General features: G+C 44.8%; 2 protein-coding genes and 2 non-coding genes across 4 annotated transcripts; 3 read left to right on the plus strand and 1 right to left on the minus strand.

The window, feature by feature from the left end:
• Positions 1-260: 260 nt before the first annotated feature.
• On the plus strand, positions 261-346 carry trnay-gua (transfer RNA tyrosine (anticodon GUA)). Its single transcript is given in 2 exon segments — positions 261-297; positions 311-346. It is a non-coding gene; the product is annotated as a tRNA-Tyr (tRNA).
• A 154-nt stretch (positions 347-500) lies between these two features.
• On the plus strand, positions 501-586 carry trnay-gua (transfer RNA tyrosine (anticodon GUA)). The gene is given in 2 exon segments: positions 501-537; positions 551-586. It is a non-coding gene; the product is annotated as a tRNA-Tyr (tRNA).
• Positions 587-2,346: 1,760 nt separating this feature from the next.
• On the plus strand, positions 2,347-4,438 carry LOC120825681 (rheacalcin-1-like). The gene is made up of 7 exons (XM_040187431.2): positions 2,347-2,460; positions 2,687-2,743; positions 3,112-3,144; positions 3,287-3,378; positions 3,454-3,579; positions 3,880-3,979; positions 4,069-4,438. The coding sequence occupies exons 1-7, from the start codon at positions 2,397-2,399 to the stop codon at positions 4,134-4,136; spliced, it is 540 nt and encodes a 179-aa protein (XP_040043365.2). The 5' UTR covers positions 2,347-2,396; the 3' UTR covers positions 4,137-4,438.
• Positions 4,439-8,313: 3,875 nt separating this feature from the next.
• On the minus strand, positions 8,314-11,515 carry LOC120824724 (galactose-specific lectin nattectin-like). The gene is made up of 10 exons (XM_040185704.2): positions 11,385-11,515; positions 11,224-11,293; positions 11,088-11,117; positions 10,478-10,510; positions 9,828-9,899; positions 9,678-9,710; positions 9,283-9,374; positions 8,995-9,120; positions 8,774-8,873; positions 8,314-8,531 (listed from the first exon to the last, which is right to left on the minus strand). Exons 2-10 carry the CDS (start codon positions 11,270-11,272, stop codon positions 8,461-8,463), a joined length of 606 nt encoding a protein of 201 aa, XP_040041638.2. The 5' UTR covers positions 11,273-11,293; positions 11,385-11,515; the 3' UTR covers positions 8,314-8,460.
• Between the last annotated feature and the right edge of the window lie 3,425 nt (positions 11,516-14,940).

Genomic DNA, 14,940 nt, shown 5'->3' on the forward strand with positions numbered 1-14,940 from the left:
TAACAGTTATACATGAGATATAACTATAGGTTGAAGTATTAAAGACATTTAGTCCTCCAGATACCGACTGATCACCGGTAACGTCACGTAACGTTCATAACTCAAAACTACTGTTTTAATTCAGCTTTAACGTAATTTTATTATTGACCGAAATACGCGCTTGTGCATATCAACAGTGTAATGGCGTGTCGACGTGTATTACAGCAATGTTTTTATTCAAGGCCCTTGAAAATGTCTCACTAATAACTAAAGTAATGTACCCTTCGATAGCTCAGTTGGTAGAGCGGAGGACTGTAGTGGTTGTTCAGAGATCCTTAGGTCGCTGGTTCAAATCCGGCTCGAAGGATGTTTTCTTTTTTTGCCATATGGCAATATTTTCGTGTTTTTTTCACTAACTACATACGTTTTACAGACTTCTACACATCTCCAACCGTTAACCACTATTCTTCGTGCAACATTTTCATCTTTGTTCACAGCAGCCCATTCCCGTTTCCACGTGGCCTTCGATAGCTCAGTTGGTAGAGCGGAGGACTGTAGTGGTTGAGCAGAGATCCTTAGGTCGCTGGTTCAAATCCGGCTCGAAGGAGAATATTTTTCTTCAATGTGATCTGCAGCGTATCTCTATATTGATTAGTAGTTATAAATAACTGCTCCTCATAAAAAGGCAGTTTTACTACGATTTCTGCCTGCGCAACTACAGAAGAAATATCTTACAAACTACACTAAAATGTTTCTTTTTTTGACAATAATCCCTTAAAAATGACTTATGTATAATGTGGGAGAACATGCAGACTCCACACCCAAAGGCCACTGAGTGGTTTCAAATCCAGTAAATAACGGACTAGTCACTCAATCTAATATACTGTATCTAACAATATAAACTTGTGAAAAAAATGCAAACATTTAATTCATGCAATATGGAAATCCAAAGCAAGAATTCCACAATCACAATTTTTAGACTAACACTTACAATCCACAAAGATTACATCTGTAATGGGTCTGTCATCTATACCACATTGTCCACCTCGTAGCTGCAATAATGTTTGACATTAGTCAGTACTACTTAGACAATAGGAAGGCTTTGCTCTTCCCACAAAGGCACATTATGTTCTCATCATCCAATAATCAAGATGTTTGTGCTTCGATGTTCATAAGATAATAGTTTACATCCGAGGTCAACCACCAGCACCACTTAACAACATTAACTTTCTTGGTCTTCCCCCTCCATAAACCTATACCTATCTGCACTTCCTGCAGGATCTATAATTACTCCGCTGGGAATTGTATCTTATTTTCCAGAAGGAAGTCTCAGTTATGAGAATGACCTCATCTTTGCGATCTGCCAGCCATGTTTTAACACCCTGTCAGAGGGGTGTTATAGCTTGAAGAGCACCGTACTTTAATACTGAACAACTCGTCCGAATCATTCTCGATGACTAGAGTTCACTAACTGTAACTGTGACCAACAACAACAATTAACATGGGAAAAAATCATCTGTGATTTAGTTATAAGAATTTTCTTTGGTAGGAAAATAAGTATATAAAGTTCAGTCACTGGCAGAACTTTGTCGAAGCTAACGGCTGATGAAATCCGATTCTTGATCAATCTGTTAGTGATTCCCAGAGTAAATACAAATCATGGGAAAGCATCATTTAGTTGTTACGCAACAAACAGCTGGAAAAAACTTCCTGAAGATTTAAGACTTGCCCCAACTCTGACCACGTTTAAAACAAGACTGAAAACTTTTATGTTCAGCTTCGCCTTCTGCTAAATTTTACCTACATTGCACTTTTAACCTCTGCCTTTAATTAAACAATTTAAATAAGATTTTAATTTATAATTTTATTTTCTGTTTTTAATTGTCTTTTACTTCCTGCATTTTATTTCACTTTATTCTATGAAATGTTGATGATGATGATGTGAAGCACTTTGAGTCTGCCTTGTGTATGAAAAGCGCTATACAAATAAAATAGTCTTGCCTTGCCTTGATGTTTATGAGTAACAATATATAATAAAACCTCCCAGAGATGAAGGTGTGTCTTCTTTTCTTGTTACAGTCAATCATTGTTGCACATTCGTTGCAATTCCAGAAGACTGGAGACTTGTTTAATCAAAGGCAGCTGGGCACAACTGGGGCGTGTCCTCTGGGAAATGTCTCCACTTTGTTGGACTCATATCATTGTTTAATCATCTTTTTGGGCGCTGATGGGAAAACGGTTCCGTCTTCCTGCAACGCGATACTGACGCAGAGGGCAAAGTCCAAATGTTCAATACCTGTGACGAGAAGGAAACGACAGTGTACATATAAAGATGATCCCTGAGCCTCCTGCCATCACTCACCTGTCTCCCACCTGAAGACCTCCCACCTGCCTTGCAGACCTCAGTAGCTCCTGTCATGAAGACTGCGCTGATCCTCGCCGTCATCGGCTGCGTCGCTGTGTCCATCAGGGCCGCCACAAGTGAGACGCAGCACTCATCCAATACTTTCCATTTCAACTACACCGCGTGGGATGTAGATGATGCATTGAACATGGGGGTTAAGGTGTTCAAGCCTTAATTTAGCCAAGACACTAAATGTAGAATTAGTGTTCATTCATATCCATTGTTATTGTCTAATGTCTATTGTTCTGCAACTCAACAGAGGAAACCGATGCACATTAATGCTCTTCTGTTGTTCTCCCTCAGTTGTTCCAGTCGAGGCTGCTGCAGTTCAACAGAACAACAGTCCTCCACCAAAAGCAGGTGATTACTTTAACATCCACCAAACCACACAGCACCACGCGCTGTTGTGTGTATTGTTGCCGTGTGAAGCATCTTGCTTCGTCAGGGTTTATCTCATTGAAACGGGAAACTTGGCAAAACAGTAAAGGGAACCGTTCCAATCTACATTCTTACATAAGAAATTGGTTCCTCTAAAGAGCAAATATGTAGCAATAAAACAACTGGTATTTATTGTGGAAAAACCTACGTTGCCGTATTTCTTAACTGATATGGAAATGATACAATAGGATACATTCAATCCAGCTTTGCCTTGAGAGGAAATAATGGATGTGAACACAAAGAACTCATGGCTGAGTTGACCTTTCAGACCTTGTCATTGGGTTCTACAGGGCCGGATGCAGCTGTAGCGAGTGGACCTGAAGGTAAGAAGGTCACAGTAACACATGGGGCTGATGCTGCTGGAGAGAGATGGGGAAAAAATATTTCTGAGATACTTAGTAAATTCCCCCCAAAACTCACAGTATGAGTGAAGATGGTCATTTTTTGTCCTTTTTTTGGTTTCAGCTCGTTTCCATTTCTGCCTTGATGGTTGGCTTGGTTTCCGTGGTAACTGCTACTACTTAGCCAACCACGTCGACACCTGGAGCGGCGCAGAGGTGGGGACAAAGTTAAAGACGAAGTTTGGATCTTTTTCTTAGGATAGGTTTAACAGATGTTGTGTCGTCCTGCAGAGCTTCTGTGCGAGCTTCGATGGCAGCCTGGCCTCAGCCCACAACATCTGGGAGTATCAGTTCCTCCAGCGAGTGGTCAGGACTGGAGGACACACCTTTGCCTGGCTTGGAGGATACTTCTTTGAGGTTTGTTCACACATAAAAAAAAACTTTTATTTAAGAACATTGTTAGTTGTCTGTGTGCTTTCCACACTACAATGCATTTAAAGCGTTATTGCTGTTTAACCTAATTCAAATAAAAGTACTTCAAGGGTTTTGGTGCATTTATGAGGAAGTTTTTGGAGTATTACTAGTTATGTACAATTTAATAGACAAGTTGGAATTGATCTTGTTCAGCCCTGAAACGATCAAAACCCGTCACAAACATGCTTTAGACTAAACGTGTACATGTGGAGACACTGAACACCAACTGATAATTTCCTCCAGGGCAACTGGAGGTGGGGAGATGGCTCCGTGTTTAACTACCACAACTGGGAAATAGAGAGCTTCACCGACAGTTTCCAGTGCCTCAAGCTCAACTCTCAAGGTATTGATAGGACACCAGTGAACCCACAGCAGCAACACATGATGCATGTCATTCTGTGGCCAAAGCTGATGATGCTGATGTTTTTGCAGCGGGCTGGTCCAATCACGGCTGCAGCACGCGCTCCCCGTTCATCTGTCAGGTGAAGCCGACCTGCTAGACGCCACGGTGCCGCAGCGCCATGACACAAGGCTGCTGCCGCTTCTGTACGAGACGACTTCAAGTCCTTCTCATGCTTCTATGTGTTTGTCCGACGACACATGATTCCGCAACATTCAAGTATATACATATATATATATATATATATATATATACATATATATATATATATATATATATACATATATATATATATATATATATGTGTGTGTATGCATGTGTGGGTCAGATTGCTGTTTGAATTGAATGCATTGCTATCTGTATGGTCCTGAAGGGTGTAATAAACTAAATATATTCTTTAAACCAAAAGTATATTGTCTTGAATAGAGTTCATGGGTTAAATCACAACATTATTATTAGAATTAACAGTAGTATAGTAATAGAGATGATTTCTGGTTTATGCTTTTCTACCACATATTACGAATCATTCACACACTGATGACAGGTGCTACCGCACACAGTGCCGCCTGTGCTACAGTGACTCATTTAAAACATACTTATGTACTGAGCTGTTTGAGCTCCTATGTCTCCATGATGCTCTTTGTCCAGTAACACTCTCTAACAAACTAAGGCTTTTAAAGAAAAGGTGTATTTATACTGAGATTAAATTGCATTTACTAATTATGTGACTTGCAAATGTGACTTGTGAAGGCAATTGGTCGCACCACATCTTTGTATACATATACACTCAACACTTTACTTTACATTTCACATTTATTTGAGTCGGTTGTTGGAGGTTGACACCAACCGACCAACAGAGGGATCTACATCAGTGGGGAAGAATGGGTGGAAACTCTTTTCTCCACTTCTGACCGTTGTCCTTTTTCATTTGCCATTGTTATTCATTTAATTTCCTGAAGACCCAAGATGGCGCCAACGATGGCTGCCACGGTGCTTCGGTGCGCTTCGTTTTTTGTTGTTTTTATTGTTGTTTTTGTTATCAATTATGTTTGCTGTTGTGATTCCCGGAGCGAATCGTAACAGGAAACATAGATCGAATAGATTCCGGAGATCGAAAAGAGCTTTGGTCGTTTATATTTACGCCATCTCCTCTCCGATGCTCCCATGGTGGCTCTCATGGCACCGGTTGAGACAGCCACGGAGCCGGAGGGGATTTGCCAGTTCGTCGTGTCGTCAGAGGGCAGAAAGAGTCTAGAGAGGAGGAAAGAGTTGAGAGGAGAGTCTCTGCGGCAGCATTCGGATGCAACAGTGAGAAGGAGTCAGTGGACGGGAGAGTTGATAGAACAGAAGAGGGCAGGGAGGAGGGAGAGAGGGAGCGAATGTTGTGACGATCAGGTACAAAGTCAGTCAATGGAGCAGGGTCGTTAGTTATAGAGAGTGGTAGAGAGTAAGAGATGAAGAAGTGGTCAGACACATGCAGTGGAGTTACAGAGAGGTTAGTGGCAGAGCAGTTTCTAGTGAAGATGTAGTCAAGGTGATTGCCGGCTTTGTGAGTAGGAGGAGAGTGACAGAGCGAAAGAAGAAAGTAGGTGTAAAGGTCAGATCACTTCTGTCTGGATGTTAAAGTCACCCAGGAGGATGAGCGGAGGGCCATTTTCAGGGAAATTGGACAGGAGAATGTCCAGTTCTTCCAAGAAATGACCCAAGGAGCCTGGCGGACGGTAAAGGACAACGATAGTTAATTGTACCGGGTGAGTAACTGTTACAGCATGGAATTCAAAAGACCGTGGGGTGGAGAAGGCGGAGGAGAGAGCAGCTGGGGTGGATGTGTTCTCAGGTGTGATCCAGGTCTCGGTGAGAGCGAGGAAGTCAAGCGACTGCTGGATAGTGAAGCCGAAAATGAAGTCTGCCTTGCGAGTAGCTGACTGGCAGTTCCAGAGGCCTCCTGTGTCGAGGTGCTGGACGTGTGCGGAGCGGGTGGGATCGGTGAGAGAGGAAAGGTTACGGTGGTTAAGGTGGAGAGCAGATCTAGCACGAGGCCTGTACTATCTGCGTGAAGAGATTCGAACACGTAAAGGGGTCAAACACATTATTAAAAATAGCAGAAGACGGCGCGGCATTCAGCCGCCCCGAAGACTCCACGAAAGACTCCTTAGTCTTTGTCCTGCTTGTCTTGACTCCACGAAAGACTCCTTTGTTTTTGTCCTGCTTGTCTTGACTCCACGAAAGACTCCTTTGTCTTTGTCGTGCTGCGAGGTTATGCTAACGTTTCACTCAACCTCTAGTTAAGTACTTCCTCGTTAGTGGAAGTTGGCTACCGCAGCGTTGACCACTCCCCCGTCGTTTAGGAGACAAAAGGTCGATTGGCCTCGACCAAAACTCCTCAAAATGTAAAACACCAATTGTTGACACCAATCAGTGAACAATCACCATGAGGTGTTTTGACAAACAGAGTTTAAGGATTCAAGTCTTACTAGCAGTCTTACTGCTAGTAGCAGCAGTTCAAACTAGCAAGCAAGATAACTTCAAACAGATAGAACTGGCAGTAAAACGGCAAGAACTAAAGCAAATCAGCAATAGAGTTTGCTTCATTCATCCTGGTCGGTGTTTCCATGCCGCCGCAGGGCAACGTGCAAGAGGCACAGTGGACACTCGCCGACCAGATAAGGCATGTGGAGCGAACCAACCAGGACTCCTTAGTTATTGTCCTCCTCAGGGACAAAGGAAATCTCACCCATGAACTTCCTAAGTACAGTTTATTATATGCCCCACCAGAGAGGAGAACACGCTGAATCAATGTTACACGACAGTAAGCCGGGCTTATCACACCGTCCCTCGTGCTGCACTGGGACACTCTGACCACGTCATGGTCCACTTGATGACCCTCACTGACCCCCTCCTGGACCCTCTGCAGTTCGCCTACAGAGCCAACAGGTCTGTAGATGATCAACATGGCCCTCCTCTACATCCTCCAGCATCTGGACTCCCCAGGAACCTACGCCAGGATCCTGTTTGGGGACTTTAGCTCTGCTTTCAACACCATCATCCCGTCTCTGCTGCAGGACAAACTACCCCAGCTGCTCGTGCCCGACTCACTGACTTCCTGTCCGGTAGGGAGCAGCACGCGAAGCTGGGGAAACGTGTCTCAGCCCCCCAGACCATCAGCACCGGCTCCCCCCAAGGCTGCTGTACTGACAAAGTCGTAAACGAAGTCTAGTACTGGTTGCTAATATGGTGGATTAGTTTAGACGTGCGCCCGGTGCGCTCGAATACAGCAAAACGGAGAGTTCTGTGATGTTACAATTACCTTGCATGTTTATTTTACATCCAAATATCATAAAACGGCAAAACTTTAACTGATAATACATGTACCCAAAATAACAAACCGCATTGCTCACCACAAAGGCACACACGCACACTGGCACAGTCGAAAACTGTTTGCTTCCCAAATTAGCAACACCTGTATCTGAGATTCCTGCAGGTTAAATGGCCTACCTGGGCTGATCCGAGGTCAGCTGAGCCACAAAGCACATACAGCCCCCTAGTGGCACAGAGCAAAATTAAATGAAATAATACCAAATGTATATGGCTCCTGCAGCTGCGTTCTTTCCTCTCTGCCTGTACACCAACAGCTGCACCTCCAGTCATCTGTTAAGCTCCTGAAGTTTACAGATGACACCACCCTCACTGGACTGATCTCTGGTGGGGACGAGTCCGCCTACAGGTGGGAGTCTGACCATCTGGTGTCGTGGTGCCGCCAGAACAACCTGGAGCTCAATGCTCCAAAGACAGTGGAGATGGTTGTGGATTTAAGGAAGAACAGAGTCTCACCCTCCCCCATCATCCTCGGTGACTCCCCCGTCACCGCTGTGGATTCCTTCCTTCTTAAATGTTTTACTTGAACTTCTATTCCTTTATTTTTAAACTAACCCATAGCCTTATATTACTAACCCATAGCATTACATTTTATTTTATTCCTTGCACTGTTGTCTTGTACATTGTCGTACTGTCTACTGTTACGCACCAACCGTCAAGTCAATTTCCTTGTATGTCTGACATATTATGGCAATAAATCTTTCCTGATATCTTCTTTGAGTATCCCTCTTATAGCACCCAAACCATATATCCAAGTATTAAATGCACAACACTACTTGCAATGCATTGAACATGAGCTGCTGACTCAGGTTCCTCTCAGAAGAATGAGCATTGATAATCTACTACTGACCTTCAGCAGCCATTGTTCAACATAGGTCTTAAATGAAGATCACACTTTATTTCCTCCTCACAAGTCTTTATTATGGGAAAAGAACCAGCTGTGTTAATCAATAATTCAATAAGACACTCAACCACAATCAAGAGTCGTCTTCAGACAGTATGAATGCAGAGGCTCTTCCGTTCGGAGGCTTCAGATGATTTGAACTATCTTAGCAGCCAAAAGCATTCTTGGAGCAGATGAAGGAAGAACCAGTGCCACACACGTTGTTACTCCAACCAACTGAAATTTCATTCATAAAACAGAAGAATAAGTAACATGTTTTAAGTAGCAAATGAGACAACACAATGTCCTCTGTAATATCTTTCACTCTCTGTGATTAACACATTTACTAAATTAGCAGTCAGACCATAAGAAGGACAAACCTTGTGTCAAGAAAATAACTTATATTCCCATTTCTCAGAACAGAAATCCAGGCGAACGTAGTAAAAACATCAACTGGTGAAGGGAACAGGTGGACTTACCGGAGGTGTGCAGGTAGACACAGGCGCGGCTGCTGGAGGATGACGGATTGTACCAGTTTAAGTAATAGAAACCCTCACGGTCGATCCACATCCACCGGCCCTGAGAGACAAAGAGGAGAGTAAGGAAGCGTCGCCTGAGTCTCCTGTGTGATTGTAGAGCTCCTTTGGACCAGGTCCAGGGATTGACCTGAACTGACTGGTATATGTTACTATGTTCATACCTGCAGGTTGAAACCTCCCAGCCATGCTGTGTTGTAACCGGCTGCCTGTGTCAACTGCTGGAGGAATCTGTACTCTTTGGGGTTGGTGGCCGAGGCCAATTGGGCACCCATGCTGTTGCAGTGCTCCTGTTAGACAGAGGAAGCCGCAGACAGTTGAGTAAACTCTTTCATGGCCTGATGGCGACGGACTGCTCAACATCCAGTCAAACAAGTTGTTAACGACAAGGTCGATCGTATCACGTACTGAGCTGCTCACAATAACGACACAAAGAGGAGCGGTAGCAGTACCTCAGCGTCGTACCAGCTCATGGAGCTTCTGACGTGGGTGAAGCAGCGAGAGCCGTGGCTGAACCAGCCTGCGGGACAGGAGTCGAAACGAACTGTGGACACATTAGAGGTTGCCTTCAATACTTAAACACACTCACAACAACTGTCTAATGAAACCGACATCTGTCTCCATGCGTCTGATATATTTTGGCGCATAGTACATTAGTTATAGTTAACCCACAAAATACTGCTACAGTCATCCAAGCGCATCGTGCTTATTCTTTCCGCATGTTGTTTGTGATATTTGGAGAGAGGAGTGTGGCTTTTATTCAATTTTCTCTCTCATGGTTGTTGCCATCACATTATCACTCAGGAAGGAACAGAAAATAGGGATTCGAACAGTGATGTGCACGTACATTCAGGTGCTGCTTCCTCCTCGGACACAGGTGCTGCACCAACACAGAACAGTCAACACAATGAGTATTGTTTATAAATTAATTAAAATCAATTAAATGTATAACGTATTTGTGTTTTGAAATGTTTCAATATGTGTCCTTTTTCGTTACCATCTCTTGGAACAGGGACCGAATCTTCTGGCACAGATACTTCCCCATCTTTCACCATCTTCTCCCCCATCTCTGAAACATCAACAGCTTCATCAGAGATCCTTTAGTTGTCAGTATTACTGACTGATGATCTACTTGTTTACATGTAGAAGTAAAGATTTATTAGTACAGCACTTGAATATGATATGCATGATATGCACGCAAAGTGCTTCCCACACTAAACATTCTGCTATGGTTTGTTCTTCAAACCAAAGGACAACTAAAAATAGACCAAAAATAACTGACAAAGTAAAGCGGACAGACAGAACTACCCCTGGTTGACATCCATGAAAAGGTCTGCTGATTTGACAGATTGGGGACAATGATCCCGATCACCTGTTTTGCACTTGTATAATGATCTGAGTGTTTGATAGATAGGAACAACAAATAGGAGACATGAAGCTCTACGAACCACTATCATAGCCACGTACAAATGCTAACATTTCTAACTGTGATGGTTACTTTTTCTTTTCAGTGACCTATCTGAGCGTAACAGTGGAACTTGGATGTCCTGTCTCTGGATATTAGTTCATTTAGCTTATTTGTTAAGCTTATGTTCACACATGCTTGGTAGGGTAGCTGTCATAAAACATTTTAAAGAGGACACTAACCAGGTATGGCCATTTTCTGTTGCACTGTTCCATCTGTGGATGAATTACATCAGCAGTGGTGTTAGATGGTTAAAGGTCTTACTCAGTGTGTTTACATGATGGTATAATTTGAATCTTTGCTTAGTCGGACTATGCTATCTTTCGGGGCAAGTGCTATTATCCCAATATACATGGCAGTGAATAAATCGAATCATTGGCCGAAAGCATGTCATATCCGATACGATTACGCGAAGATGGCGAACGGAGAGCAAGGTGAAGCTACATCCCTCTACTATTTTGCATGATGTTAATAGGAGTACAGCGAATGCGAATGGCGCTATTGCCTGATTTGATAACGTAGAGAAGACGCCGTTGGGATCTCAAGGATGCGCAAAGACGCAAAGTCCAGTTCCTTATCCGATTCACCGTTACATGCCGCAATAGTCGCACTATCAACTGGATCGGATCAAGTTATCCAGGGGTGTTAGTCGGATTGTAGTCGGACTGCACATAGTCGGACAAAGGTGTTTACATGAAACGGATAATTCGATTTCAGTCCGACTAAGCCATTTATTCGAATCCATGTAACCACGCTGACTGTCTGCTGAGTATTAAAGCCGTTAATACTGACCTGGGGACTTCCCTTTGTCTTCAGCTGGAGCTGCACACACAAAGACAACAGTGTCGGTGACCTCGTTACCCCTGATCCCCCAAATGTTCACTACTACCTGAGCATATGTTCTGTCTAAACTGTGTGTGAATATCACCTGCAAATGAAGCACAGAGGAGACAGGAGAGGACCAGGAGAGTCTTCATGGTGATAAGCGATTGAACTTTCTGTGTGGAGAAAAAAAGACACTGATAAATGCTGAGAGGAAAGCAGTAAGTATTGGGCTCCAATGGATGAAGAGACACGCAGCAGTCTTACCTGTCGGGTAGATGTGAGGTGGAATGATTCAGGTGTCAGCTAAGTGCTGCAGTGATGATGAGGAGGTATCCCTGCTCTTTATATACACACTGGGTGACGCTGTTTGTCTGATGTTACACAGCCCCACCTGCAAGATGGTGATGGCTCATAAAGATATGAACTTGAACTCTGATTCTTTTTTCCTGATAGCTGGTTTATTGTTGGGATTTCTGATCAGGTCAAGGCTTCCAGCTGAACTGGATATTAGTTCTGTATTTGTATTTTAAAGGAGACAGCTTGGTCCTGCTCGTCTTCCTGCTGGTAGACCTTTTCTTATTCCTCTCTGAAGTAAACTGTCAAAGCGGTCACGGACGGTTACAGTCAACACATAAGTGGCTAATTAATGGTTCCATGTGGCTGTTTTCTTGCAGCTACGGTCGTGTTAGAGCGGAGCTAAGCAAGCTATAATGTAAGCTTCAGACGTTTACAGGTAAATAAAATCAACATACATTTAACCAACAGCTGACTGTGTGCTCAGGTGGGTCAAAGGGTCCAGTTTAACTTATTCTGGGCCTTTTTTAGTTAGCAGTTAGTTTTTTCCCTTATAGGTGATGACTACAGATGTAGATAGTATGGAACCAGTGTATGAACGCTATTTTTAGTGGAAGTAGCCATATTTTCTTAAGAACAGGTGTGAATTCTACTTGTCACTTATAACTGTCAATGTTACAGCTGCAGACACTCTTCGACTATTTTCTGTTGAGCCCCAGCACCAACTCAATTATATTCAATTAATTTTATTTGGCATAGCCTAAAATTGCAAATGACATATTTGCCTCAGAGGGTTTTACAGTCAATTCAATTCATTTTATTTTGTATAGCGCAAAATCGCAAATTACAAATTGGCCTCAGAGGGCTTTACAGTCTGAACACATACAACATCCTCTGTCCCGAAAGCCACCATCGGCACAGGAAATACTCCCCAAAAAATTAAAAAACCCTTCCAAGAGGGAAAAAAGGGAAGAAACCTTAGGGACAACGTCAGAGGACGGATCCCACTCCCAGGATGGACAGATTACAATGGATGCCATGTGTATAGAATGAACAATGTCTAATAAATGCAATTCCTATGACAGAAATGATTCAAGTAATTGTGGATAGTAAGCCAGGACGACTGCAGGGGCAACCACCATCAGATAGAACCACCATCCACAGAAGCCTGTGGGGAGGGAGAGCACAAAACCTTTAGGAGAGGGTAATGTTGGTTTAAGAGTACAGTAATATAAATAATATCTAAAATAATAATGATGATGGCAGCAGCAGGTGTCAGCAGGGCCACAGCAGGTGTCAGGACCAGGGTCCAGAAGGAACTACGATCTACAGGGATCTTGATTTAACAGGGAGCCAGTGCAGAGAAGTTAATACAGGAGTAATATGATCCCTTTTCTTAGTTCTTGTTAATACATGTGCCGCAGCAAACTGAATCAACTGGAGAGGCTTAAGAGATTTACAAAAGGCAGATGAAAAAAGGCGGTCCTTGAAGTATTCTTTCTATGCGAGTTGAAGGTCATATCCTGGTCGAAGAGAACTCCCAAATTCCTGACGGTGCTGCTGGGTACCAGAGCAATTCCATCCATAAAAACCGTATCACGTGACAGCTGTCTTTGAAGGCGCTCTGGGTCTATCAAGATAACCTCTGTTTTTTCTGAGTTTAGCATCAGAAAGTTGCCGGTCATCCAAGTTTTGATGTCTCCAAGACATTCTTGAAGTCTAACTAGCTGGTCCGTCTCTTCTGGCTTGATCGACAGATACAGTTGAGTATCGTCTGCATAACAATGGAAGTTTATGCGGTGTTTCCTGATAAGATCGCCCAAAGGAAGCATATAGAGGGTAAATAAAATCGGTCCAAGTACAGAACCTTGTGGGACTCCGTTACCAACATTGGTGGTCTTTGAGGATTCACCGTTTACAAGCACAAACTGGGATCAATCCGATAAGTTGGATTTAAACAAGCTGAGTGCAGTTCCTTTGATACCAATCAAATGTTCTAGTCTCTGCAACAGGATACAATGGTCTATGGCCCCGGTTCCCAAACTCAAGAATGCCTCGGCCCACTTTGAAATCTGAAAATCTTTTGCGGCCCACCCAAACCTTTAATCACTCTGATCAAAACATAAACTAGGGATGATTAAATTACCTTAAGAATTTAACCGACAAAAAATGTATTAACTGACAATGTATGTTTTGAAAGTCAAGTGATGCGCAGTAATGTTTTGTCACGGTGTGGTTCACTTCATGTTATATTTTGTAGTTTTCTGCCACTCGTGTCCCCGGGTAACTTCACTTCCTGCCTTGTCATGTCATCCCCTGTGATCGTCTAATAGTTTCCACCTGTGTCCAATCACCTGCACCTCCCTAGTGTATTTAAGCCATGTGTGTCTGTTGTCACTGGTCGCGTCATTGTCTTTTGCCACGCATGTCCTTGTCTTTTGTCGCGGACGTTCGTAGTTTCTGTCTCCCGTTTTTACCCTGGTTCCTGTGAGTTTTTGCCCCTTGGCCTTTTGCTTTAACCTTTTTGACAATTAAAGTCCCTTTTGTTTTGAACTCTGCGTCTGAGTCCTACCTCCCCTCAATCCCTGACAGAATGACGCGACCAAGAAAGGACTCAGCAGAGTTTTTTCCCCTGGACGAGTTCAGGGGAACCCGTCTGGCAATGGGCGGTCCACGGAGTCTCCAGCGGGCTGCTCGTAATGGGGGAAAGGTCCTCCCTGGGGTTCCAGCTGGGTACCTGTACTACTCTGTCTCCCCTTCTGGAGCCCTCAGTAGGCATCTGGGCCACCATCCGCCGCCCACCACATGGTCCCCAGAGGAGGAGGCCATTTCGTTGTTGTCCGGCGGCGAGACCCACTGGGAGCGGGTAATGGACCTTGCGGTCCGACTCCAGGCCACCTATGCTCCCCACGCTCGGCCGCAGCGCACAATGTCCAGCGCTGGGCCGCAGCAACGTCCCGACCCCGCTCGGTCGCAGCGCACAATGTCCAGCGCTGGGCCGCAGCGACGTCCCGACCCCGCTCTGTCGCAGCGCAAAATGTCCCGCGCTGTGCCGCAGCAGATTCCTGTCCCGGCCTCCCGACCCAAGCCCATGACCCCCGATCCGACGCCCCGATCCAGGTCCACGACCCCCGAGCCAGCGCCACGATCCATGCCCCCGACCCCCGAGCCAGCGCCACGATCCATGCCCCCGACCCCCGAGCCAGCGCCACGATCCATGCCCCCGACCCCCGAGCCAGCGCCACGATCCATGCCCCCGACCCCCGGTACCAGTGCCACGATCCATGCCCCCGGTACCAGTGCCACGATCCATGCCCCCGGTACCAGTGCCACGATCCATTCCCCCGGTACCGGCCCCACGATCCATGCCCCCGGTACCGGTCCCACGTTCCATGCCCCCGACCCGACCAGTACCGGCCCCACGTTCCATGCCCCCGACTCGACCAGTACCGGCCCCACGTTCCATGCCCCCGACTCGGCCAGTCCCCGCTCCGAGACTCTCAGCCATGACCCCGACTCGGCCAGT

The sequence above is a fragment of the Gasterosteus aculeatus genome, chromosome 9 (assembly GCF_964276395.1).
Source record: "Gasterosteus aculeatus chromosome 9, fGasAcu3.hap1.1, whole genome shotgun sequence".
Classification (NCBI taxonomy): domain Eukaryota; kingdom Metazoa; phylum Chordata; class Actinopteri; order Perciformes; family Gasterosteidae; genus Gasterosteus; species Gasterosteus aculeatus.

Excerpts from the sequence above, each read along its gene's own strand:
- LOC120825681 (XM_040187431.2), top strand. The coding sequence starts at position 2,397 with ATGAAGACTGCGCTGATCCTCGCCGTCATCGGCTGCGTCGCTGTGTCC. Across the intron at positions 2,744-3,111 it reads CAGTCCTCCACCAAAAGCAG|GGCCGGATGCAGCTGTAGCG; the intron begins GTGATTACTTTA and ends TGGGTTCTACAG. Across the intron at positions 3,580-3,879 it reads TTGGAGGATACTTCTTTGAG|GGCAACTGGAGGTGGGGAGA; the intron begins GTTTGTTCACAC and ends AATTTCCTCCAG.
- LOC120824724 (XM_040185704.2), bottom strand. The coding sequence starts at position 11,272 with ATGAAGACTCTCCTGGTCCTCTCCTGTCTCCTCTGTGCTTCATTTGCA. Across the intron at positions 10,511-11,087 it reads AGACAAAGGGAAGTCCCCAG|ATGGAACAGTGCAACAGAAA; the intron begins GTCAGTATTAAC and ends ATTCATCCACAG. Across the intron at positions 8,532-8,773 it reads TGTCTACCTGCACACCTCCG|TTGGTTGGAGTAACAACGTG; the intron begins GTAAGTCCACCT and ends ATGAAATTTCAG.